This window comes from Simochromis diagramma, unplaced genomic scaffold (assembly GCF_900408965.1).
Source record: "Simochromis diagramma unplaced genomic scaffold, fSimDia1.1 OVJJ01000320.1, whole genome shotgun sequence".
Taxonomy (NCBI): Eukaryota; Metazoa; Chordata; class Actinopteri; order Cichliformes; family Cichlidae; genus Simochromis; species Simochromis diagramma.
Genome location: NW_024386773.1, coordinates 4,582,480 through 4,609,594, shown reverse-complemented (window position 1 = coordinate 4,609,594; position 27,115 = coordinate 4,582,480). Strand labels below are relative to the sequence as shown.

The 27,115-nt window shown below is 38.1% G+C and overlaps 1 protein-coding gene across 11 annotated transcripts in view; it reads left to right on the top strand.

Moving 5' to 3' along the window:
• Positions 1-27,115, top strand: part of ptprt (protein tyrosine phosphatase receptor type T) — a 226,045-nt gene that overhangs the window by 55,280 nt on the left and 143,650 nt on the right. For all 11 annotated transcript variants that reach the window (XM_040004228.1, XM_040004222.1, XM_040004204.1 and 8 more), the window contains exons 7-9: positions 13,007-13,122; positions 14,093-14,273; positions 24,784-24,893. In XM_040004228.1, the coding sequence (XP_039860162.1) occupies positions 13,007-13,122; positions 14,093-14,273; positions 24,784-24,893 (407 nt within the window). The remainder of the gene's footprint in view (positions 1-13,006; positions 13,123-14,092; positions 14,274-24,783; positions 24,894-27,115) is intronic.

The following is a 27,115-nucleotide window of genomic DNA, read 5'->3' as shown; positions in this document are numbered from 1 at the left end:
CTTTCAAGTTCAAGTCTGTGCAGTCCTGTGACTACAATGATCTGAGCAAATAAGGACTCCATTCTGGCCTTATGCGTAATACCTACTTTGTACACTCATGAGTGTTTGTTTGGGACTGAAATGGTCACTGCACGCAATGGTCTACAAAACTCTCACATAGCGTGTGCTGTATTGGTACTTGCCAATAATGTAAATCAGGTCAGACTAAAATGTGTTTGAAATAATGACAACAAATTACAGCTCAATCGCAGTGGCAGCCCCGGAGGCTGAAAAATGAAGTGCCAGTAAATGCAGTTCCTCTAATGACCACTTGTTCTGCCTTCAAAAGCAAATGACTTCCCCGCAGGCCACTGGATTTTTGTCATTCTTCTTGGAATTGTTACCTGTAAGCTTTAACGTTTGGATAGGGGCTGCCTTGATTCACAGATGTGCTAAAACCGGCTGCTGAAGACTTCATTTCTGCAAATTTGAGTCATTGAATTGGATCTCTCTACCATATTGCTTAAAATTTGGAGCACTACTTTTAGTGAAATGATATTACAAATGGCGTTGTTGTGTAGCAAAGGTCATCCAGCAGATTTCGCTTCAGTTCGCCGAGTGAAATTGTGTTCTTTTATTAGTCTGTTAGCAGTAAATGTGTGTTTGTAGCATTTCAGTTTAGGAGAACGTCTTGCTACCGAACAAATGCGAGAATTAGCAAATATCTTAACACCCCATCCTCTGGGCTAATCACAGTCACTTCTGGATCCACTTGCCAAAATACTAAAAAAGAATCTTCAGAATGCCGAGTCCAAAACACGTGAGTGATGTCACTAAGGCTGTTCATATAATGATATATATATCGTTTCATTTTACGCTATCGTTTGTTTCGTGGTGTCGCAAGATAAACTGTTTACGGCAATATTTTTTCATCGTTTTGATGGTCACTGTAGTGGCTATATTAATTTCTTAAAGTTCTCTGTTTCTCTTATATTTGATATAACCACAGTACAGACGGACAAGCGACTGTTTTCATGCATTGTTGTTAGCAACAACAAACCATCGCGTGTCCGCTTGTTTATTTTCCACATAAACCTTTCACAATAAAGCTCAAGGTCCTGTTGAGACTTTTCAAAATAAACGGAATCACGTGAAAGAGCAGATTATTTACGGATGAGAAGCAATAAAGAGACGTCAGGTGCTAAAAAACAAACAAACCTTAGACTCAAACGTTAGAACAGGCTTTTCCCTGCAGCACGCCGTGTAATAAATACTCACAAAGAAAACGGCGGCCGTTACAACTTATGTCTAAAAATGTATAGTTTCATGCATCGGTTAAAACACTCGACTCCAGCTACATGAAGCGCAGCTGGAAACACTTCCCGCAAGTCGAGCTGCCCGAGATTCACAGAATTTACAGAAAATGTTACATTTTTGTGATTTATATCGTTATCAGGACGATACATGTCTTATATCGGGATATGAGATTTTGGTCATATCGCATAGCCCTAGATGTCACAGTTTATATGATACAGGTGTACAGGTGGTGATCAGGGATCAAGATCTGCAATACCAGATGTGGTTAGCATGGCATGGGACTGTTTGTAATGTAGTTCACTGTATATCCTGGCATGTAATTGAATATTTTTCTCGGTATCTACCCCCAGCCACACACACACCTTACAGGTTTCCAGGGCTGTCACAAGCTGTCCTGACTATATATTGGATAACTTGGAAAGGGGTTTGGCTTTTACTCCAGCAGTCTAGACAGCTTCCTGAGAAAGGTCATTCAGATACTCCTATCATTAGCTGTGTGTATTTTTGTCATTGTAAAATAGCACATGATAAACTTTTTAAATTATATTCCCCCCCCTCACTTCACACTCAAACGTCCCACCTCTCTAGTCCTCCTTTAAAACACAGCTCTAAAAGCCTGCAGGGGATCTTTCTTTAGTGATCAAGGGAAAGAATTTTTTAAAATAATAATAAAAAGAAGATCCATCTTCAAAGGGAAGTTACAACACACGACCCACTGGAGGTATCACCACAGCATCTCAAACTCTCCTGAGGAGTTGAAGTAAAAGACATTTTCTTTTATAATTTAATCTGATATAATTGGCTGAGTGACATTATTGTAACGAGTAGCTGTATTCATGCTTTTATTATAGGCCCCCGAGGATTTCCCAGCCTTTCCTCCTCTTTTTCCAGCCAAAATCAAATTTAAAAAAAAAAAATGATGGGAGGAGCTGTTGAACGTATTCATCTTACATTCAACAGCTACCCCCATCTCTCTGCTTCCATCTTTCTCTCTCCTTCCAGGTCACAGCCTATATCTCTCTGCTTGTCACTCTGTCATTCTCAGCCAATTACTTGCTGGCTTCAGGTGCTTAACCTCAGGCCTCACTATCAACTGGCTCATTATGTCGCTGCTTTAAATCTCTTTCTCGTCCCCTCTAGCTCATTCTGTCTTTTCCTCTGTATCACTTTCTTTGTTTTTGGTCTTTCCTTTTTCAGTCCCTTTATTTTTTGACTTCGCATTTCTCCCATTTAACTCGACTTATTTCATTTTGTTTATTTAGTGTCTTCCTATTAAATTTTCAGTTTTTTTTCTTGCTCTTTCCATCTGTTCACAGTCTCTTTTTTTGGTCTCTTTCTCAGTCTCAGCACCCCTCCTTCTTATTCCTCTCTTTCTCCCTCCGCTCTCTGGCCCCCTCATTCTGCAAATTGCTACAACTCAATTGTCCCTTTCCTGGCTGTAGGCAGCAATGGTATTAATAAAGCGGGATTCGAAATAGATTTTCTTTCTGCTCCATTTTGAATTACATTACTGCGTAGTGTTGGCTCCGAGCATTCTTCTTCTTGTGGCTTTTGATATCATAATAATATACATTCATCCTGTATCTGTCCCGCTGAAGGATTACAATGCTTACAGTGAAAGATGCCACAGTAGTGCTCATTCCACGGCTACAGTATCATGTGATGCTTTTTGACTTCAAGAACATTTTGTTCTCATTTCCAGTACTGTGCTAAAGTCTTAAACCTCTTTATATTTGCTAAGAAAATGGGAGTGATTTATTGGAACATCTGTAAACATAAATGGAAATACAATATATAAGGCAAAAGCAGGTTTTGTCCAATTTTAAAAGTCAATAATTGGTATGAGCACCTTTATTTTTCAACACAGCCTGAACTCTCTTAGACATCCTTTCTTGCAACTTGTTATTCAGGAATAGTTCACCAGGGATCTTAAAACCCTTCTTTGAATGCTGGCTACCTTTTGTTCCATTCTCTTTTAAGATGATCCCACACTGCTTCACTAATGTTGAGGTCTGGACTCTGGGGAGACCAGTCCATGACTGACTGGGTTCCTCTGCGTGTTCTTTTCTTTGGCCGTGTGTTTGTGTTTCATGCTATTGCATGGTGAATCAAAATCTGACAGTACTGTTCTGTGTTCATGATTAGGATTCATTCATTCCATAAGACTTGGCGCCACAGATTTAAATGACTTTTGGGACACTTCTTCTTTTGTCCTCCACTTTTCCAGTTTCAGATTTTTTTAAGGACACACATCACACCAAGACCTCCAGTAAGTCTTGATCCGTAGCAGCAATATGTGTAGACATGAGTGGTGGCTCAAGACTTTTTGAACAGTATTTTACTTCACTTAAGATAGGAGATGAGGTCACATTTGTTGTACATTTTTAAAGGTTAAAGACTTGAAAAAAGTCTTTCTTTTGCTCAGCGGAGAATGGGATAAAATGGGGGATTGCACTGGTTCCTTGGTAGAAGTGTGCAACAATTTTTCAGAAGTAGTAGGAAGCACAGAAAAGAGCATTTGGCAGCAACGATGAGAACACAAACAGTCAGCATAAAACTGAAATGATATTATCTTAAACTTAACTTTAACTTCTTATATAACAATGTGCACCCGAATCCATCTTTAAAATTAATTGCGCTATTGAGTTATTTTTGACTTGTAATAGTTGCAGATGACTTTTGAGACATGAAAAGTTTCTTTATATCTTTTAAAAAGAAAATCTTGGTGAATTCGCTGTGCTGCAAGTTTAATTCAGATATTATGAGTTATGGTTTAAATTTCAGTAGTTGGTTTCATGCAGGGAGGCGTAATTAAAATCCACTAAAAGGCATCTGCTACTAGTGAATTTAATCCAATTTATCAAAGACAAAGAGCTACAGGGTGTCATGTTGTCTGCTGCTGCTATTGTGTGTGCTCGGGTTGAGTTGGATCTGTCTTTATATATGTTTGAGTTTCCCCAGCATCTAAATTGTACATTAATTGTACCTGTGTAGAGTAATTTCCTTCACTGATTAGAGGGTCTGCTTAAGACAGTGCATGTGTTAGATGTCAGATGTTTTTTGAGCACCAGACTGACTTTAAGATCATCAGATTACAGAAATTTTGGCAGGTCCATGTAAAAGAGCAGTTTATGGCTTAAGACATAATGGTTAAACTTAAAATTTAAGGGTTCAAAGGTATGTGGGATTAAATGCCCTCACAAAGATGGTCATACAAATGTGTGTGTGTGTGTGTGTGTTGAGGCAATGAGCCAGTTTAATGTCATTCCTAAAGCTGGCATGATTAAGAGGTTGATAATTTTATGATGTGCTATTGAGGTACTTCACTGATGAAATATTGCATACTTCATTTTTGCTTTTTATTAATGAGGTGAATCAAAGTATGTCCTTAAGTGCTTGGGTAAAGATGTTTCTGTGTGTGTGTGTGTGTGTGTGTCCGTATGAGTGGCCATATATGCTATTTATATGAATAGGTACTTCATTTTTGACAGCTCAGTAAACACTTCACACAAATGCACACAAAAAGAGGTGGGCTTTTGGTATATACTATAAAATGTACTATAATAAACAGCATTATTTTCATACACATGATTACACAGTACATACCGACGCACACAAACAGACACACACACATGCGCATGTTAAATTTGAGGAGGGTGAAAGCCTCCATGTTTTCTTCTGATCTTGCTTGTTTGCCTTAAGGGGTCATAGTAAAGCTTGGCTCTCTCACTGTGTGTGTGTGTGTGTGTGTGTGTGTGTGTGTGTGTGTGTGTGTGTGTGTGTGTGTGTGTGTGTGTGTGTGTGTTTACGTAGAGGTTAGGTTCTTATTTCTTTGGTGTGAGGATGCAGATTAAAGGTGCAGCCTCTGCAACATATCACTGGTCACAAATAATGCTGAAGCTATAAGAGCCTCAGGGGTGCTCCACTGTGTGCGCGTGCATGTGTGCGAGTGTGTGCATGCACATGTGAGTTTGTAGTGGTTTGAGGTGTTTAGAATCAGCTGTATTAATTGATTTTCTAGCCTTTGGCTAGTGTGCTCAACATGATATGTCATTTTGCTTCACCCACAATTTGACTGCACATTGAACACACGCATGTGAAGCATGGCACAGAAAAGTGTCCCTTCCATGTTTTTCTCAGTGGGAAGCTCTCTATGATTTTACTTTCACACTGACTCTTCTTTCACTCTTCACTTTCACTCTCATGAATATAGAAGAGGATCAAAAACACAAAATGAAGTAAAAATTCAAACCGGCATAAGAGGCCATAGAGAGAGACAGAGACATACAGGTCCTTTCTAACAGCACATATACAAATACCAGCACAAATCTTTAGGTTGTTCCAGCAAAGCCAATTAGTAAAAGGTTTTCTTTATGGAATATACAAAATTAATTGCAGTACCCATTTCAACTACAGTATAGCATCATCTAGCATGACACAGTTGCTGTTTACTGGCTGTTTGTACTTTTAAGGAAATGTGTGTAGCCCATATGTGATGAAAATAAAAGATGTGTATGGTTTTCTTAGTCTGCACTGCCCTATATTCATTTCTTCGGATGCCTGATTTTTGACTTTGGGGAACAAATTAATGTAGGAAGACTGATTAGAAGAAAGTACAGTAGAGCTGCAACAAGAACATGTTCCTTTAGAAGCTCAGAATTATACACTTTTTTGTAGTGAGCTGTGCTAAACTTCAAGCAGTCCTCCTCAACTCACTATCCAGAGACTTTGTACTGGAGGAGTGTATACTTGCCAGTTTTTTCAATGCCAATATTGATGTGTTAAATTACAATTGTTACACCTTATCACATAAAAGTTACTATAATCATAGAAGTTGGCATGGACAAAAACGTAAGTGTCTAACTAAATGTATTTAATAGAGGTACACAAACTTCAGATATAGAAGGAACTATATTTATTTGAATCAGGCATATGATTATACCTGAATGGTATGCCAAGTTTAAGTTTAAGATCAGCTGAAGTACCTGTTCAGCATTTCCCTAGTCCTCACCCTACCTATAACTTGACTAAAGTTTGTTCTGCACCATGATCTTCCCCTAACCTTTGTCATAGGTGATGCATAGTTTTGCATTTTTCACTACACTTATTTCCCTTGGACCTTGAAGACAGCAGATTTCTGAATAAGAATTTTTATAACCAAGTGCAAAAGTGGTCGAACAAACAGGAAAGTGACTATAAAAATTATACAGAACGAAAAGCAGAAGTGGCAAATGGAAGACAATCTTGGAGAAAAGATGAAAAAAGTTATTATTGATTGATTATAAACTCTATGCAGAAAAAATAACTGGTCGAGGTACAACTAGGAGTAAACAATTAATTAAAGGAAAATCCTCAAAAGGTGGAAAAGGAATGATACAAAAACAAAAGGAAAAGGAGAACAAGAGAGGAGGACAGGAAGCATGGGGGGCAGTAAGATTGATTTCCATTCCTTCTCTTCTTTTTCTCTCCTCTTCTCCCTGGAACGGCTCCCTAAAGTCTTTGGATTAATGGCTCTATTTCTGCTGCTCATTCATCAGATTCAGAAAGGCACTCCAAAACACAATGCCTCACTAGGCTCTTGCCTGAACTAGATATCTACCTGCCAAAACATCCAATGGGCCCTTAAGTACTTTCAAAGACAGGCAAAACAACTTTATCTCTACCTCCAGTTAAGTCAGCTGGGAATTAGCATTATCCATTGGCTTGTGTGCTTGTTAGTCCTTCTTGTGTAGATGATCACAGACAGTTCAGGCTGGGGTTGTAGAAAAGTCAAAGAAAAGTAAAAGTGCTAAACAGCTTGAGTTTGGGGATCCTGCATTTAACCTCTGGCATTATTGTACGCTAGAATTGTCATGGGGACAAGCTTCTATTTGCATTTCACATATTCCAAGTTTCCACACTATCCAGTTTCCAGCACAGCTAAAAGAAATGAATTACAGCTGAATTGTCTCATTTTGGGACAGTCAACACCTTGAAATACAGTTTACTCAATATCAGCATCAGAGGACTTTTTGATAGTTGTTGTATTCAATGTATTTAAACTCTTCATTATGCAAGTCATATAGTAGATGTGTTATGATATGGGAGTCAAATTTTCTTTATAAAGTAGATGTATTTTTTTGTAGTGCTAAGCTAAAAGAAAAATGCTAAAGGTAGCTTCTGTAGTCCTTTTAATATTAAGAACTACTTCTCTGGTCCACCATAGGGAAAGAGGCTCCATGTCTGGCTGCAACATGGCCCACTGTTTGGCCTTGTCACATTGTGTGCCAGCTGTGCCATCTACAATGCCCTTCCACAGTGTGTGATGGCTAACATGCCAACCCTTGACCAGCCCTGATTAATGAGGGTGGAAACATTGCCCCGTACAGGGTTTGTCTCCCTGTGGAGTGATACAATTGTTCTTCTTGCGTGTAACTGACCTCTATTTTTATCCCATATGTCAATTTGTGCTTTATTTTCCTCTTTCAGCGGTTACTGAACACATCCCTTTTTTTTTTGTCTTTATTTTTTTGTTTATACTTTGGTTTCTTAGTGATTCTTTTCATCCTGCATCACTATCATCCTTTGACACAGAGGTGATTTCAGAAACATCGACAAGAGATGCAAAGCCGATGTTAAAGAGAAGAATATAGAAGTAGTGTGATTGTAAGGAAAGAGTGGAGAAGAGGGCAGGAGGAGAGAATAAATCAGATGGATGATGTGGCAAATCTGGCATTTGTCATGACCAAGGGCAGCCTGGGAGACACCATCATCAACTTAACGATGTAAACAAAGTAATAATTCAAATAAGCTCTCCTACTTGTTTCCTCCCAGTCTTTCCTGCATTCCTTCTCCACAACTTTACAGCACACGTCTTTACTTTGGTTTATAAAGAGAAGAAATAGAGCTGGATGATAATCTAAAGTAAAATTTGAGCATAATTACTGTATACAGCAGTAAAGAAAAAACAAAATGTATAATAAATATATAATACAATGTAAGATTTCATAAAGCAGTGAAGTGGTCACTGGTGGAGTCTTTGATCTAATTTTCTGTTTCCATTCTATTACAATCTAATTCTCCTTCTTTTATAAATAGAAGTTAAGAATCTGTTTATCCGGGTCCAACTAGGAATGAGACGGATAATCTGAAAGATTAGTTCAGATCATACCAAACTGAAAGACTGCTGGATTAAGTGGTCAGGGCTGGTAGTTGGTGAGGGGGGATTTGTGGAGCTGTTTTTGGTTTGTTTTTTTAGCTGTTTCTGTGCTGTATTCTTAGTGTGTTTAGAAACAATAGGCGTTGCAGTAAGGGAAGCTTTGATGTATTGCTTTTCTTGGGGAAACCTGATTACTTAATTCTCTCTGAATGAGTGAGTGATTATGCCTTTGAAATTGAGGAATTACATTGTGCGTTTCCTGTAGGTACGCTACTTGATCTGCTTTAGCATGCATATTTAAAGGTTAGTTCAAATGTGTTCTCTATAGAAAAGTTTAAATCTAAAACAGCATCTTCCTTTGTTTTGTCTCCAACTGGAGGCTACTTTTCAGAAAAGATTTTACTACCTAATCATTTCGAGGAAATTTTGTCTGTTGTTACTGTTTACATTGTCGCAGTCGTATATGGTTATATGGCATAGAGAACAATTCAGCAGTGGAAATGAATATTTAAATTACACTGCATGAGAAGAAAATTTTGAAAAAAATAAAATAAAAGTAAATTAATGGGCACCTGTGATTTATAAACGGCACCCACAGCAGCATTTCAGTAACTAAAAACAGTGATGTCTTTGACAGAGCACCAGATTGATATTGTGTAGTTACTTGATATTGAATGAAAAGTAAAAAGAGAGGAGACAGACGGTTTTAGGCATTCTCGGTCTGAATGGATCATAAGACTGTTGTTTGAAAACAGCAAGTCATACAATTAAGTCCTTTGTTTCTTTCCATCATCTGAAACCACTCGTGTAATTCAGTAAGTTCTGGTTTCCCGGCACCCACATCTCCACTGATCTCACCTGGACCCCCAACACCAACGCCCTGGTAAAGCAGGCCCAACAGCGGCTGCACTTCCTCTGTGTCCTGGGGAAGAATATCCTGGACCTCTGATCGGGCCTCCGGTCAATCAGGTCCAACACCTCCAGGATCATAGACAGGTTCTTCCCCTGGGGCATTCACACTGTTAACAAACACTATCAACCCACACCCCTGCCCACCCCACCCCACCTATCTGAGCCATTGTCTGAGTTACCCCAATCACTCAGGCCACTCAGTCTTTCCCACTCAAGTCTTTGCACTGCTTCCAAGCAGTTTTCAACTATTCTCTTCTATAATATGTGCCTTTCCCTTATTTTTGTATATATTTCTCCTGTTTGCCATTTATTCCTGCCGTCTACTATTTGTATTTTATTCTGACACAGTTGGTGTGGAGCACCTACAATTTAATTGTACATCTACAATGACAATAAAGGGCTATTCTATTCTATGGCGCAAAAAACTGCTTGTTTGGGGCAATCTCATTAAAATGTGAGGGACAAGAAGACATTTAATTATCTAATATTGGCTAGCTACATAGAAACAGGGCAATATTACCTTTCTTGGAAAAATATCTTAAGCACGAATCCGATCAAAACTTAATTTCAGGGCAATTAAACATACCTTCATTTTAAAAGGCAGATCATTCGACCAGTGATGTGGTCACTGCACTGTGGAGCAGACTTAGGAAAAGTGTGTTTGCAGTCCTGTATGCTTCTAGCAGATGTCAGCAACCTGAGTGGCTGTTTGAATGAACAACTATCCAGGATTTTGATCAACCTGTTCCGCAAACAAAAGCTAATTATGTAGTATATTTGTCACTTAAATGTGTTCTATTTTAAATTTAGGCTTATTTGACCATAGAATGAGAAACTTCACCTAATGATAGAGATGAAGCCCAAGGATTAATTATACTTTTTGCATCTGCGAGTCTGCCAGGTCCAAGTAAATATATGTAAATTCGTCATCACAGTCAGTATGGACATTTGTGTGTCTGACAATTTTTTGTGACTGTGCAAACTTGTTTGTGGAGACTTTACATTATAAACCATGCACGCACCCCAGGTGATGGACATCAAAGAAGTAGAACAGGAAGGACTACTCGGCCATCACGCCTCCAGCTGTCTATGTCTGTAACAGACTATAATAAAAGCTTAAATCTTCCCACAGGGGTTGAGCGATTTACTCCATAGCTCATGATCATATTGGCGCCCTGTGGCATTGATGATAATGCACAATATCTGGCCAAAACACAAAAAAACAAAAACAAATATAGCACACAATAGCATGTGGGTGAGAGGGCAACACAGGTGGACAGATCAGATGAACAATTAAAATACTTTTAAGTCATTACATTTACACAGCTCTGCACATAGCTTGGCTACTTCTGTTTTTATCTGTGTTCAAACTGGCTCACCTGTGTCTATTCTGCTCCCCACCATGTCCTCTCCATACATACAGAGTTCTTCACAGATCAGTTTGGGGGAAAAAAGGATGGAGATGGGATAAACATGTGTGTTTCTAAGTGGACAGTCATTGTGCTTTAGTTTAAAAATCATTCTCAGACAGCTTGTGACATGAAACCATGAGGAGGCAGATTCAACTTATCATCAACCTCATAATAAAGATAATATTGATTTAAAGCAGTGGAAAATAGGGAAATAAGGTGAGCATCACTGTTCACTTTTGATCTGACTTTGTCATCACACTACATTTCAAAACACATTTGAAGAAAATTCACATGAAATTTTGCCAAATGTCCTGCTGCTGACAAATAGACAAGTGATTATCACCTGTTGGGTAAAAAGCAAGTTATCTTTAAGTGGGCGGCCCTTGTATCCCAAATGCTGCACGTTGACCTGAAATTTTTTTTTTCTTGAATAAAAAAAAAATACAGCACGAGTAGCCCATCAGCCCATCTGCATTAGTCTCAGTCAGATGTAGCAAAGTCCCATTTTCTGCAGACAGTATGTGGGCTGTGTGAAAGCATATTGCCTGCTGTGCTGACCTGAAGATTGGGCTATAAGTTGGTTATATTACTTCCCCCTGCTGCTTTCTTGGCTGCCAAATGTCAGTCTGCCACAGTTTTATCCAGGAATAGTAGATTACTTCATAGGCTTTGGTCTTTTAAGTAGAAACAGAGACTCTTTAAACCATAAAGCATCCCAGGGAGCCTAAAGTCTCACCCAAAGTCACAAACACAACAGTAATAAAACGTCATCAACAAGAAGTCCTGTAACATATGTTTCATGTCTAAGATGGTCTCTAAGATGGCTTATCCATGCTGCTGTGGTCTAATCTTGTCCCATTATACTAAGAAGCTTGTTTGAACAATCTTCTAATGCGCTCAGATGCATTCATGCAGTCTTTTGGTATCAGACCAAAGGTTATTACCTTAGCCTTCACTTTGATAGGCTTTTCTAAATTAAACAAGTAAGCAGGGTTTTAATAAGATGTTTTGTGGAAAAACCTGAAAAGTCAAAAAAAAAAATTTCTTCTTTTTTAAGTCTGACTCAATTACACTTAAGTATCCATTCTAATTTTCAAAAAGTAAAATGTTTTGACCTTACATCTTTAGAGTCTGAGGGTAAAATCCTTGGTTATAATAGTTAAGGATATTCAAATACCAAAAATTCATTAGCTGTGTTTCTTTCTTCTGACAAGTATCTGAAATAATCAATTTGATTATTCATTATTTCTCCAATATGTGTATTTTTAGAGATAACCTCACCTAGAATAATGGTTTTCATTTTGATTGGAGAAATATGCTTAATAGCTTCACTAATTATACAGTGACCTGTTTTGGATGCCATCGTTAGCTGATAGAAACTAATTAGGCAGAAAGAAAGATTGGTTTGAACAAGCTTGTTAGTGTGCAGTCAGTTGTGAAAGACAAACCTGGGGATGAGAGCCCAACATATGGCTAGAACAAAACTGTGAGGGGATGTGTTGTTGTGTGTAGCTGTTTTGCTGCATGGGTGTAGGTGGGCCAATTTGAGCTTGTTGCTTGTTGTTCGTGTAAGCTCATGTAAGCTTGTGATTTTACACGTGTTTGTTTGAATATTTCTTTCACATTTTGCAGGTTCGCCAAGTTGTGCTTATGGAAGGTCTACAAGTAATTAATGCAAAAGTAATCAATTAAATGCCCTTTATAGTGACACTCTGGATGTGTGTGTGAGTGAGAGAGAGCGAGAGACTGAGTATCACATATGGCGAAGGAAGTAATGCAACTGCTAATGTCTGCAGATTAAGACTTGTGTCATTATACCCTGAATCTGAACTTTGTAATGTCGTAGCACTGCCTAGTGGTGAGGCAGAATGTCTGTTATTTAACAGATGAGAGGTGGGGACCTGTGAACCTTTTAAAAGCCTTTTATGGCCTGTCATAATTTCCTTGCCATTATTGTCAGTGAATAAATTGACTAACTGAATCTGGTAAATGCCAGAGCTTGCAAGCTTGATTTAAAAAAAAAAAATACTTGGTTGAAATCAGCAGCATTGAGTTGACCTGCAAACTGTAGTTTAGAAGCCAACAAAATCTTCCAGGGAGTGTAGCTTACCCCCTTTTTAAGTCAAATAGATGGAACTGTAGTACTATGGAATTAATACCCATACACTCGTCCCTTGCTTGAGGCTGCTGTTCCTCCAGTTCACTCTAAGAACAAGCTATTGTTTCTGTCCATCTCTGTTTCATTCAGATCCAGTTCACGGTCCTCAAAATGTCAATGTGGTGGATGTCAGAGCCCGCCAGCTGACAGTACAATGGGAGACTTTTGGGTATGCTGTGACACGCTGCCACAGCTACAATCTGACGGTAAGCACAACCATTATTTATTCTCCACCTTTAGGGTATTATGTGGAATTAATAAGGACCGGGAGCAGAGTTTATGGAAAAAAAATCAACTGCCAGTGAACTTTATTATTTTTCATATCTTTCTGTTTTTTATGATAGTTTGATGATAGATGGGAAATGTGGGAAAGAGAGCAAGGGAATGCATGTTGTAACCGGCCGAAAGCTGACCTGAGGACTTGTCACAGTTTTTGTCCATGCTTTGGATAGAACACCATTCTTTCAAGAGATATGACCGTATCTAATGTTTTGATGATTGCGGTGGAAAGTGGTGTCAAACACAGGACGTCCCAGAGGCGATTCGCACATTACTCACGGAATCACTCAGTAACTCCTTTTCCCCTATGGATAGCCCTCCTGACAGAGACCACATAGAAATAAATGTTTCACCATTGAAACATTTACATTGACATTGATTTACATTGACCCTTCCCCTAGTAGACTCAAACAGTGAGTCTCCAGATCCTCTTATTGTATGCTACAAAGATCAGACCCCTGAGTCTAAGGAGCTTGGGAAGAAAAGCGTCTGGACTTCTTGAAGTTGCTTGAAGACGTTTCACCTCTCATCCGAGATGCTTCCACAGTTCTAGGGTCAAATGGTGGAGAGTCCCAGATTTAAGCCCTGTGAAGGTACCTCCTAATGGAGCCCCTAATGATCCTCTACCTAATCACATGAGCCAAGGTGTGAAAACGGGTGTAGGTCACAATCAGCCAAGGTTTCGGGTGAGCTTAACATTTGCCAATGTGAACACGATGACTACGATGACCTGGATGACTAATGACACAGACATCAGACTCCTGACTTTTTTTTTACTATATTGTTATCATTTTATTAATATTTCCCAAGCATATTACATGAGGGCAGCTCTGGATTTGTCACTAATATTGTTAACCAAAAAGCAAAATCTCCCATGTTTCTTCTTGTGCTTTCCAGGTGCAGTACCAGTACGTGTTCAACCAGCAGGAGTTTGTAGCTGAAGAATTAATCCAAACATCATCACATTACACTTTGAGGGGACTGAGGCCATTTGTGACTGTTAGGCTGCGGCTTGTCCTGGCCAACCCTGAGGGCAGCAAGGAGAGTGAAGAGATAGTCAAACAGACGGAGGAGGATGGTGAGTGAAAGCCCCGATTGGGAAAAATGTATAAGCATGTTTATTAGCATACTTTATAATGTAATATTGAGCCAACATATTACCAGACAGCAGGGCTGGACTGGGACACGAAATGGGCACTGGCATTTAACCAGGTTGGCACAGTTGTTGTTGGGTTATTTCTTAGTTGCACTGCAGCATGTGACATTAATTAAAAGCAGCATAAATAAAAGTTAGAAATTAGCAACGGCTCATGGTCATAGCCATTCATTTTACCTGAATGGTGCTAGCAGCAGCAACCTCCTGTGTCTGTGAGGCCTGCTTACTACTTGTTGTTGGTACTACTGTTCATGGTGCAATTTGACACATTTTGCTGCATTCATTGTAGTTTCTTTTTATTGTTTTCTCTCAGCTTTCCAGCTCCACCTTCTCGCCCCTTTTTCCTGACAAAATGTTTTCTACATGGTGCATGAGTGCACAGCAAATGTAGGGGAGTGGCCTGTCGCATTAAGAGATTGGACAATCCAGTGATGAAAATGAACGAATGGGCTGCTGTCAGTTCTTGTACAGCCAGTACGAAGCAGCCCTCAAGCTGGCCTATTGGCCCAAAAGTGCGTTAGCCCGCCGGGAAAGTGTTCGGTGTGCTAGATTACCAGTCCAGGCCTGAAGTCAGCTATTCCTGGGACAAATCCTCTGACTTTGTCCTGGGAGAAATAAGCATGATTTTATTTCAAGGAAAATTTGAACCTTAAGTTAGATAAATTGCTGACAATAGGTCTGTTAATAGGACAGCCTATTAACAGGAAGAGACCAGGTGCATTCTGTAAAGACAAATACAACATGAGCCCAGATTGTTTGTTTCCCGAGTTATAAATTGCAAATGTAAAACAGTTGTTTCAAACAAAAGTTATTAATGTGGTTTCTTATAATAAGACTCACAAACGTCACACAGAATTTTTATATCAGCAATAATCAGAAAGTAAAGTAATCCATGAGACTGCGTTAAGGAAACAGAACAACAATTACAAATAAAGTAAAAATACACTCACACAGGTTTGATCTTTGCCACGTTCAAATCACACAATAAACATGGTTGTCTTAGCAGTAGACTTTTGAACAGGATTTTTTTATAGTACATACTTTGGAGCCTAAAAGCATGCATTATTAGGTAGGGGTTATTTCTAAACAACCACATTTTAAACTTGTTCCTTCCTTTTCTTTCTAGAGGGCTCCATGTTCTACTAATTCAGAACATAGTGTATACCCTCGCCACAGCTAGTAATAATTCATTGATGCTTCACATTTCTCTCAACAACATGCCTGCGATAAAGTGGAATAGCATTAGAGCAGTGCCTGATAAGCAGGATAAAAACATTGTTCTAATGATCCCAAATCTCTTATCTCTTTCCCGCCCTCCTCAGGGCTCACTGTTCTTCTCCTGATCTCATAACTAATATTCTCTGAATTTAGCTTCTGGGGAACATCACATCTCAGTCTGAAATTCCTACCTTTGCTAGACGAGCACACGGATAATATAAGTTGCCTGAACCCTTAAAATAAAAAAAAACTAACATGACTGGGGAGTACCAATGGCTTCGAGGGGGTAGGGGAAAAAGGCTTAATTGTTTTGTTCTTAATTGTTTTTTATTTAACCATCGTTAATCTCCTGGTTGTAATTCAGTAATTAGGGAACAGAACAGCAATTGTTCACATGGAGGCTAATTACTGTTTGTATGGTAATAGCTTTATAGAGCTGGGGCTCCTGTGAGTGAAGCTTTTGCTCTCTCACATGCACATGCATAAACATATATGGTTTTCCATCTTTTTATTGTGCTCATACTATAAAATGGAAATAAACTTGAGCCTGTGTTTGGGGATTTGCAATTAAGACATGAAATTACTTTTCGCTTACTCACAAGGACCATGTTCTCCTAGTTTGTAAAAGTAATCTCAGGATAAGAGCAATTTTAATAATGCCCTCTTTAATTGTTTTACCTTTCAGATTAAAGCATATTAACATGCACATACACACAGTCTATCAAATCATATTAAGTCATGAATGTTTTAGCTTTAGCTCACTGTGAGGAGACCACCACTATTAGGCTGACACACCTATTAGTGTAGAAAAAGATAAACAGTTTCTTACTGTCGTGCTGCTAAGAAGATAAAGGTTTTTCATGTTTACTCTCATTGATTATATTTGGCTTGAATACTGATTTTCTCATAAACTGGCTGGACTACTATTTATAAGCACTTTGCAAAATGTGCCTTTCTAACCTAAAGTTGTCTACAAATTATAATAACAATTACAGAAGAAGCAACAACAAGACTGCTGAGGCAACTTGTGAAACTTTCTTTAAAAATAGCTAATATGACATTGCTACCTTTCAAAGAGAGTTACGATCCAGTATTGTATATGCTATTTGATAAGCTTTGCTTATCAAAGCCATTGCTCCTTGATAAAAGGATCAGCAGAAAGATGTTCTGTACAATGACCGGAGTAATGAAGTAATACTAATGTTTTCCATCATCTCACTTAACAAGAATGACGCCTATAACTACAGCCACTGTACACAAGATGTAAATCACTTCTTAAAATTCTCTATATAGATAAAACTATTAAAAGCTACACAAGACTAAAGCAGATAAAAATTAGGACCTTGCCTTTCACTGTCAAACAGAGGCAGGTTCCCACTACATCACATCATGCCAGGGCAGTAACTTAATCACTACTATGTTTGTGTTCCTCAAGCTCGGTTCCTAAAGTGCCTGTTGTTTTTGACCACCTCACATCGGGACTTCTAATCCATATACAGCATAAATGCTGCTTTATCTCAGCCACCTGGTTCTGCCTCTCAGTGTATGCTATCCCAGCTTGTATCTTATATGCCATTACTATGTGCTGGACTGTCTCCAGGCCAACCCAACCTGAGTCCCGTTGGCTGTGGCCTCTATCAATCTGGTGTTTTGGGAGTGTTCACGTGTTTCCATGATCAGAGTTTCTGTGTCTTTTTGCTTTTGCTTTTTCTAGTTCCTGGTTAGTTTTCTTAATGTCCGTTACTTTCTTAGGTACTTGTAACTGTCCTGCATGTCCACTAACCTGCCCTCCGGAAACCTAATGACCTACAGATGAAGGACTCAACTGGCTGAGTTGTAGCTTGTCTTGTAGTCAATTCAGGTGGTCCTCAGATTGACTTCTTGGTCTTAAGAGAGGTATATTACTGTATCAACTAGTAGCTGGTACTTTGACCCTCTGGTGTTGTTTCCAGTTTCTTTCTTAGCTGTGCTTGCCTACTGGTTACTGTGATGCCCAGGAGAAAAAAAAACATGTTGTAAAGAGGGAAGAATTCTGTTGACCCTTGCCTTTCTGGTATATCTCTTTGGCCTGGTGGCCAGAGATGTGAGCCTTTGTTTGGCACTCTCTATAGCATCACTTATGGAAATCTTGTTGTTCTTGTTAAGTGGATCTGTGAGTCTGCATGGGTCCCCCTTGGGTCCCAGTGACATAATGCTGTCATAATGCTCTTCAGCTCCTCTCTTAATGTTCTAATATCTTTGCAGGATTCCTTGATTTCAGTGTCCAGATGTCTTCTATATGGGGAGCTATTTGTGCACACATTCTTGATCTTTATACCCCGGTGTTTCTTGGATTACTGTGACAGTGGTAGTTATTACTCATTGATTTCTGTAATATTAGTAGAAGGGCTTGTGAGTAGAGCTCTGTTAATATCTCTAAGCATCTCTTATGGACTTTCTTTGTAAGTGTATTCGTGGGTGTGTGGCTGTCTTGAGTATAGCCATAATTTTCATCCTCAGCTCAGTAATGCATAGGAGTCATAGGAGATCATAGAAGGCGTTTGGGCATCATATTATGGCGGCTCTGACATCCACTGCATTTACAGTTTGAGGACTGTGAACTGGATCTGAATGAAAGAGAGATAAACAGAAACAATATGTTGTTTTTAGAGTGTGGAAGAGTGTATGGGTACTAATTCTATAGTACTACAGTTATAATGATAATAATAATGGACTGCATTTATATAGCGCTTTTCGGGACCCATCAAAGCGCTTTACAATTTCACTATTCATTCACTCTCACATCCATACACTGGTGGAGGCAAGCTACAGTTGTAGCCACAGCTGCCCTGGGGCAGACTGACAGAGGCGAGGCTGCCATATCGCGCCATCGGCCCCTCTGGCCATCACCAGTAGGCGGTAGGCGAAGTGTCTTGCCCAAGGACACAACGAGCGAGACTGTCTGAGCCGGGGCTCGAACCGGCAACCTTCCGATTACAAGACGAACACCCAACTCTTGAGCCACGATCGCCCCTGACAGTTCCATCTATTCGGGTATTGTGCCAATGACTACACGACAAACGGGTAATAAATATGGTAACCTTAAATCCCTTTCTTTATATGTGCACAAATATCCAAACCACTGTTAAAGAGAAAGATCTCCTCACACAGACTATAATGACAGCAATTGAGATGACATCATCCTGTTACCATCACAGTACGGTTCTTGTTTAAGATCAGAGTAGAAGGAAAAAAGATAGCAGCTCTGTTTTTTGTGTGTTTTCTTCAGAGCTTCACTTTTCAGGAAGGCAGTTTATCAGAGCACGTTTAAAGTTGTAGAAGTGCATTTACATTAATGTGCTTTTAATCATTCTTATACTTTTATTTGATGTAAAAGTCAAATTTTCTAATCCTACAGGACAAAATCTTTACATGACAATAGAACGAGTATTTTGGCATAATCGTATTTACCATTATTGACAACTTTAGATCAGGTTAAAAAATTAACGAGACGTTACTGTGTATATAAAATGTTAAAGGAATCATTTAACATTTAATATTCCATAGATTAGATGCATACAGTGGAGGAAATATTCATTTGATTCCCTGCTAAAGTTGTAAGTTTGTTTACCTCCAAAGGATTGAACTGATTTTAATTTTATGCTGGTTTGTTCTTAATAGAAATGTATTATTTCAGTTCAGATTATCATGCATGAAATAAATCTCAGCATTTCATCCCTGGCTCTCATCTGTTTTGGGCTTTTTATTACATAATAGACCTGATTGTTTATATGGCAATAATGACTTTTAGTCATTGTTAGTGTCTGGGTTTGTTGCTGCTATTTTGAAGTAAAAGCAAATTAAAAAAAAAATTGGTCAATATTCTGCTTCTTTCCATTAAAATGAAACTACCATAAAAACAGAGAGTTAAATAGAGAGTTAATTTCTTTGTAAGTGAGAAAACTTCAGGATGGAATCAAATAATTATTTTTCCCACTGTATACATAGGAATAGGAATTTTCACATGGATAAAACATTGGCTTTAATGAAGGGGATTATTTGTGGTCTGATTGCCAAAAAGAAGTTTATCAAATGATTCAAATCTTGCCCTTGTACTTTCTGAGGGGTTTCTAATTATAACTGCAAATATGTATCTGTCCTAAATCCTTGTATCACAATAAAAACTGAATCCAGCACTACTGCTAGTAAATCGTGCTTGTTTGCTTTTTGTCAAGATGAGTTTATTTGTTCCCCTGGAAGCTAAGCATCTGTGTTGAACAACATGTAAAAAAAACACACTACATAACACTAAATAATCCCCCCACCTTCCCCCCGCAAGAAAAAAAAATGTAGTTGTTTATGTTAAAAACAAAAAACAAAAATAAAGCACTGTTATGGAAAAAATAGCTCAAAGTGAATAGTGACTACAAGAGTATTTACTTCACTTTTACATAGTTATAGTTGAGATAATCACAAAATCACTCAGAGGGATTTTTAAAATTTGTTTTTTCTTGCAAACAGCTGCTACAAGAAACACCAACAAAGATTAAAAGTCAAAATTTTCATATAAACAATCAGGTCTGTTGCATAATAAAGGGCAAAACAAATGAAAGCCAGGGATAAAATGCAGAGATTTATTTCATGCCAATAAAGATAATTTGAGCCAAACTTAGAAAGCAAGAGAGGGTTAAGAGACAAAAAATGTGAATACAAAAGAAAGATTGAGAGAGATGGCAAGACAGGGGCACACACAGAAGAGAGAGCTGCTGGCGTAATAAAGCAGGCCATTCATCTTGCAGCATGATGGGACTTAATCAAGTTATGATTAATGTGTTACAGCTGCCATTATCTTTTCAATGAAGTCTGTATTCTTCTGTCCAAGCCCCCGAGGTACACAGGAACACACAAACACATGCAAACCACAGCAGATACGGGGGTTTGTCATGTGAGTCATGCACACACTGGAAAGCAACATACACAGATGTCATGGTACACACTGTGAGTAACAGAAGGCTCCTCACGTGCATTCACACACACAGTTGTGTTTTCATATCTTTGTGGGGACATCTAATTGACATAACGCTTTCCATAGTCGCTTACCCCTAACAAAAACCATCAAAAATGAATGCCTGACCCTGACCCAAACCTAACTGTAACTTTGACACTAAAACTACATTTTGAGTTTCCAAAAATTCCTTCAAACCTGTGGGGATGGGGATTTTGTCTTCATAAAGGCTGTTGGTCCCCACACAGATATGCAAACCTGGTATACACACATGCACATACACAGACAGCAGAGACAACACACAGAAGTACCACACAAACATCCAACGATTTTCAGGTAGACACTGTGCATCATAAAAGATGAGAGTGCACACACAGACACAGAAGTGAGTGATAAGGTGTTGAATAAAAATGGCAGCAATTAATTGCATTTCTTTGTTAGGGTAATTTGATATGCTCCACAGGCTGGGCCCTTAATCAACACCTCAGAATTACTAATCAAAATATTCATGTCAGACTTGTCTGATAGTTTACTAGTCTGTGTGCTTTCTGTTGTGCATCTCAGTAGCTGTGAGTCAGAATAGTTTGTGAATGAATTTAGTCAAAAATAGTTTCCAATAATCTTTGTTATTTTTCCATGTGCCATTGTTGTGCTCTGATCTTTGGGGGTTTTAAGGTACAAAACATTAACTCTGAGGTTTGGAGTCATGGGCCATAATTTTTAATGTAACCGATAAATGGTCATACTGTTGTTACATTATCCTCTAACCTGTTATTTTCTCATATAAGAAATTATAACACAAATATCTGTATTTAATAACCTATAGGTGTGAGCAGCCACCCTTTCATTTAAGTATATTTTTAGGAAATGTTTTGTAGGAAATGTAGGAAATTCTTTTAATCTTCTAACAGCCAAAAAGGGGCCAAAACAACAAAATAACTTTAATATTTTTAAATATTGGGCATTGAAATGTGGATAAGTGTGGAGTTTTTAAATATAACCCTTTCAACCTCAGAAGGACTGGTCTTTGTTGTGTTTGTCATGTCACTGTTTTATGGCTTTAAAAATAGCAGAAAAGGTTGGAAACTTCCCATACTGTTGGTTTTCCTTAAACTGTTGGATGTTATAGAGAGAGATGGATAATAATAACTAGCTGTGGCACATCCAACTTTGTTAGATTCAATTTGTGGCTGTAAATGGTGGAACTTTGCAGAATTATTTTCAGTTGAGGGGCATCAGACTGAGGCAACTGTAAAAGCTTCCTGCAGTTGTCAGACTCATTTCTGCCTTACCTGACAGGCATTTACCCAACACTGCCATTCACAATGACTTACAGTGAGTCCAACACCAACACAAGCTTAACTTTTATGTAAGCCAACATTATGTTCATCCAAGAACAATCAGAATTAAGGTCAACATACAATAAATGATCAGAACCAGATTCAGAATACTTTAATAATCCCTAAGAAAACGTTGTAGTGTGCAGTTGCTCCAAGACCATAAGAACAGTAACAGACTGGACTAAAATAAATAATACAATATATTACAAAGTTACAAAATTTAAGAAATGACTCTAATATATACAAATAGTTCAATTATAAATATCCAGAATATTACAAATATATATGACATTTTACTCTAAACTGTAAAACTCTACTCATATATGTACATAAATAGTAAGTAGAAATGAAGTAAAAATGAAAGGTGGAAAGAAAAATCTGAAGTTAAAGGCCTTATCCTGTCCTTGACCTAAACAAAAGCAGGACTTGGCAGCAAAGCTTACTGATTTATGTTTTGGGAACTAGCTTCCTAAAATGAGACTAGAGAAAGAGATTAAAGTCTCCAAACCAAGAGTAACAAGAATGCACACAGACACAAATGCACACATAGAAGCACACATGAATTCTTGCACATTGCAGTTGGTTGTCCCTTCTGGCACACTGTCTCTTTCTTCTTATCATTTAGAGCAATTCACACCCCTCAGTGTATGTACGTGCAACTGTCTGTAAGTATTGTGTTCAAGGGTCTAGTGCATGTGTCTGTGTGTAACTGCGTGTTTCTGCTTTTATGTGTAACGCATTGTGTGAATTGGTGAGTTCGACTGTTTGACAGCTTCACTCCCAGATGAGATGTCTGACACCTCTTCTCTGTCTGTATACCTCCATGAAGACATGTGAAAGCCTGCCTCACCCTGAAAACCCCACTGATACACTCACACTCTTGTTACTAGGTAGATTTTAATGAGTCAACTGTCTTTGTACACAAGTAGTCCTGTCTGCGCTTTCCTGTACAGGCAGGATCCTCATTGCTCAGTATCTTTTGACCCCACAGTTTATAATTTGATTAACAACCTTTTACACTGATAACCATTCACTTCACTCCAACTCATTGGATTTGAAATGCAGTGTACTCAAGCTGTTTGTAAACACCGTTTTTATTTTTCAAAAAAACTGCAGTCCATAATAAAATATTTGTGATCAGTGATCAGATTTAGTCCATCAGTTATTCAAATATTCCATTGGCAGAATTTCTTAATTCATAACACAATCATTAAACAGTTTTGATTAATTAAAAACTGAAGCACTGAGGACATTGCTTTATAATAGACCAATAGATAGTAAAGTAATCCACCTTGAGACAAATAAATCCAGAAGAAATCACATCTTCTGAGCAAGTGTCAATACAGTCAACTGATCTCAGTTGAACTTAAGGGTTGAAAGTAAAGATGTGTTCATTACAATCAAAGAACAGGATGGATACCAAATGTCTGGAAGAAGACATCATTTACTGTAAAATATCCTTAAATGATAAATACACAGAATGCGAGTCTTGCTGAACTTTGAATCAAATCATTAACACAGATAAAAGTTTCTCCCTTACTAGAGACAGTTGGTCCATTGACATTGAATTGGTAATTGACTTTGTAAGCTAATAAAATTTTATGTTTGAGGCTTTTCATTCCAGTGAGTTTGATTTGGATGTAGCGTTCCCAGCAGTGAGCCAGAAAATCTGCCCATAGCCCAAGAAAATCACAGTGGCTGCTGTCTTTTTTTTAATCTCAGCAGTTGTTCCATTATTCACTGACTACAGGGTGCTTCAAGATGTATCTCTACATGACATTATTACAGCTTGTCTGTCTCCCATTCATCTTAGGATGACACTGGGTTCATTTTACAAATTACAGCTGAGCTGCACAATAATATGGCAATACCTAAAAGTCGTAGGTTGTCGTTAAACTTTCAATATGCGTAGTTGATGTTGAACTGCTAATTAAGACAGAGGCTCTATTTTACTTACACATTTCTCAGGAAATCACATTACGTATGACGTTATGTCCTCATTTTCATGTGCTAAAATATCAATATCGGCTGGACGAGACTATATCTATGTTAAAAGAATAATTCTTTTAAAATAAGAATTCTTTTAACATAGACTGGTATTGCTGCATGTCAGCAAAATCTTTCATTCTTTCACACTATAAGAAATATTGTGAAATATTCTATCATAGCTAATAGTTGCAAATGTCCTCCATTTATCAAGTTTTCCAGATCAAACAGTGTTTCTCACACTGCCTCAAAGGGAGAAAAAAGCCTATAATTAAATTTCAGGTAATTGAATATTTCTACCTTCTGAGACATTTGAAACTTTTGGACTCAAGAAATTTAATTAAATCATGAGAAGCTGAACTGTAATTTAGTGTAATTTAATATACCTCTCTTTACTTCTGATTCTGATTCCATAGTTCTTTTTACTCCCTCCCTTTAATATTTAGAGTCACTGAACCTGAGATGTGCTATTTAGTCATTACATTGCACATCGGCCTTTTTGCTTATGTCTATCTCAATTTGTGTTTTTGAACTGGTGCTAACTGCTCTTTTGGGGGTTATTAGAAATGGACTCAATGATTGTGTGGATTCATTTTCTGGAAAGTTGACTTTCTTTACAACCTAAGACATTTTAGTGAGATTGACAATTAGATGGTAATGTCAGAAAACAATGAACATTTTTATTTTATTGTAATATTGTAATATAATTACTATAAATACATTTCATGCTTCTAAAATAGTTTATAATCTCTGCTGTAATACCTATACTTTATTAATACTTTTGCCACATACATATGTTTGCCAACCAGTTATTTGAATATAATTGTATGTACATTCTTCAGATATGAGTACATATTTGTGTTGTAATGTATTATTATACTTTATGTACTTGGTGTCTTTTCAGTTCCTGGATCAGTGCCTATGGAATCTCTGCAGAATACGCCATATGAAGAAAAGATCTTCATGCAGTGGAAAGCTCCCAACGAGACCAATGGAATCATCAAATTGTATGAGGTCAGTGAAAGACTTCAAAGAACATCAATGGGAGTTTTAAAAATGAGCAGATGCACGGGTAGATAGATTGAAGGAAGGACGGAAGCAAGGGAGGGAGGAAGGAAACATCCAGTTGCTTACGAAACATCAAACACAAAAAATAACAAATACAGATGTAATTGGGCACACCACAGTAATATTGTAACAGAATTATGGAAAGGTGAAAAACTTGTAGTGATGTAACAGTTTCAAATTATTCTAACCACTGTGAATAGTGTATACTGAAGTACAAGGTACTGCACAAAAGTACCCCAAAAGAAGTGAAAATGTGTAGGGATCAGTGGCTTAGTGCTGGTTTGCAGAGTCCTGCTGAAATACCAATATATGTCTTTCCCTGTCTCCTATATTAAGATGCTTTAATGATTAAACGTATGAAACACAGCAATTAGTAAAAAAGCAATTCTTTTTTTAATGCATGACAACATTTTTTCCAGTATCGGATCTTTACAAAAATCATGCAGACAAGTTCTGAGTCTGTGGTTGTGTTTTTGTGTTTTATAGTGACAGAGGGGTGCATGATTGTGCATTAGGCAAACTTGTCAGTACGTATTTGTTCATTTGCCTTTAAACTTATATGAACTTCAGTGACACTCCAGTCTAAATACAAAGGGTTTAATGTGATATCAGCCCACCTTTAACCTTTCTGGGGAGGCTTTCCACAAAGTTAAGGAGTATGTTTATGGAAATTTTTGACCACTCTTCCAGAAGTGCATTTGTGAGGTCAGACACTGATGTCGGACAAGATGGCCTGGCTCACAGTCTCTGCTCTGTTGGGTTGAGGTCAGGACTCTGTGCAGTCCCCTCTCCACCTAATTTTATACTTGTCACAATACAGTCAAACAAGTACCATTCTCCTGGCATTTAGTTCCACTTTGTCGTAATCCCAGCAGTTTATGTAGTTTTGAAAATCAAGCGTCTAAAGCCTAGGTGCCTGTTATTGTTTTATAACACGCTGGAGCCTTAAATGTCAGGATACTGACAAATGAAATGACTTAAATGTAAGATACCTAAATTATATACATATAAAGAAAAATCAATCCTCATTATACTTTCTAAGATGTTTGTTAAATTTGCCAAATTCAGCCTGTAGCACATCGAAGCTTGCTAACAGGCACAACATTCAAGAGCTTTTACTCCCTAAATGGATATCTTTCTGGAATTAAACCACTGAATTGTGACTACTGTAAAGCAGAGGGTTGCAAGCATGATCCCAGTTTGAGTCTGATCTTGTGTCTCATTTCACCTTGGCTGACCTTTTTTGCAGCTTTCTCTCTTATTATAGCTACAGAAACAATATTTGACTTGTTTGTTTCGGACCGAGATAGATAGAGAATGTGGTTTAAGGAAAGAGAGGAACTCTTTAAAACACATTAATTTGTAAAACTAATTAGATGCATGATGTTTAACGATATGAAATAAGACAAGTTAAGATGAACTGAGAATGAAATATATAATTTTTAAAAATGATGTTCAGATTAATGTGGTGTTTAACTGAGGCACTCTTGTCACTCGTGGCATCCCATTTCTATCTGTCTGAGACTGGCTTGATGTGTTTATTTCAGTGCGTGTTTGTGCTGTGTTGTATATACTAATTCCACCAAAAGGAAAGTATAAACACTTGGGCAATAAGCCCCATCTCATACTGCATCTCAGAGTTTGTGGATGGGGTTGAAGTCCCTAAACGAGGGTTTGAAACCAGTCTAGAAAATGTTGTTTTCTGTAGCATTACGATTCTCTTCATTTGTACTAAGGGGCTATCCCAAACCAAGGAACACCGCCCCAAAGGAGGCTGTCATTATGCTTTTGGACCTACGTACATACAGTGTATACTGTATGTACGTTTGTACATAAGAATGTATATTATCCATTAAACCGCTGTCTTCAGCTGGATTGGGCTGGAGTATATACCAGCTAAGATGGGGCGAGAAAAGCGATATACCCTAGATAGGTTACTTATCACAGGGCTAACACGAACAACCATTCACAACCCACATTCACACATTTTGGCTTCTGGACTTTTGTAGCCAATTTCAAATCACCAGTTTAACTAATATTAATGTCTTTGGACTGTGGGAGGAAGCTGGTGTACCTGGAATGTTCTAACTCCGCAAATGGATTCAAAACCAGGACTTTATTGCTACAAGGCAATGGTACTAACCATCACACCCCCGTGCCTTGTGCAT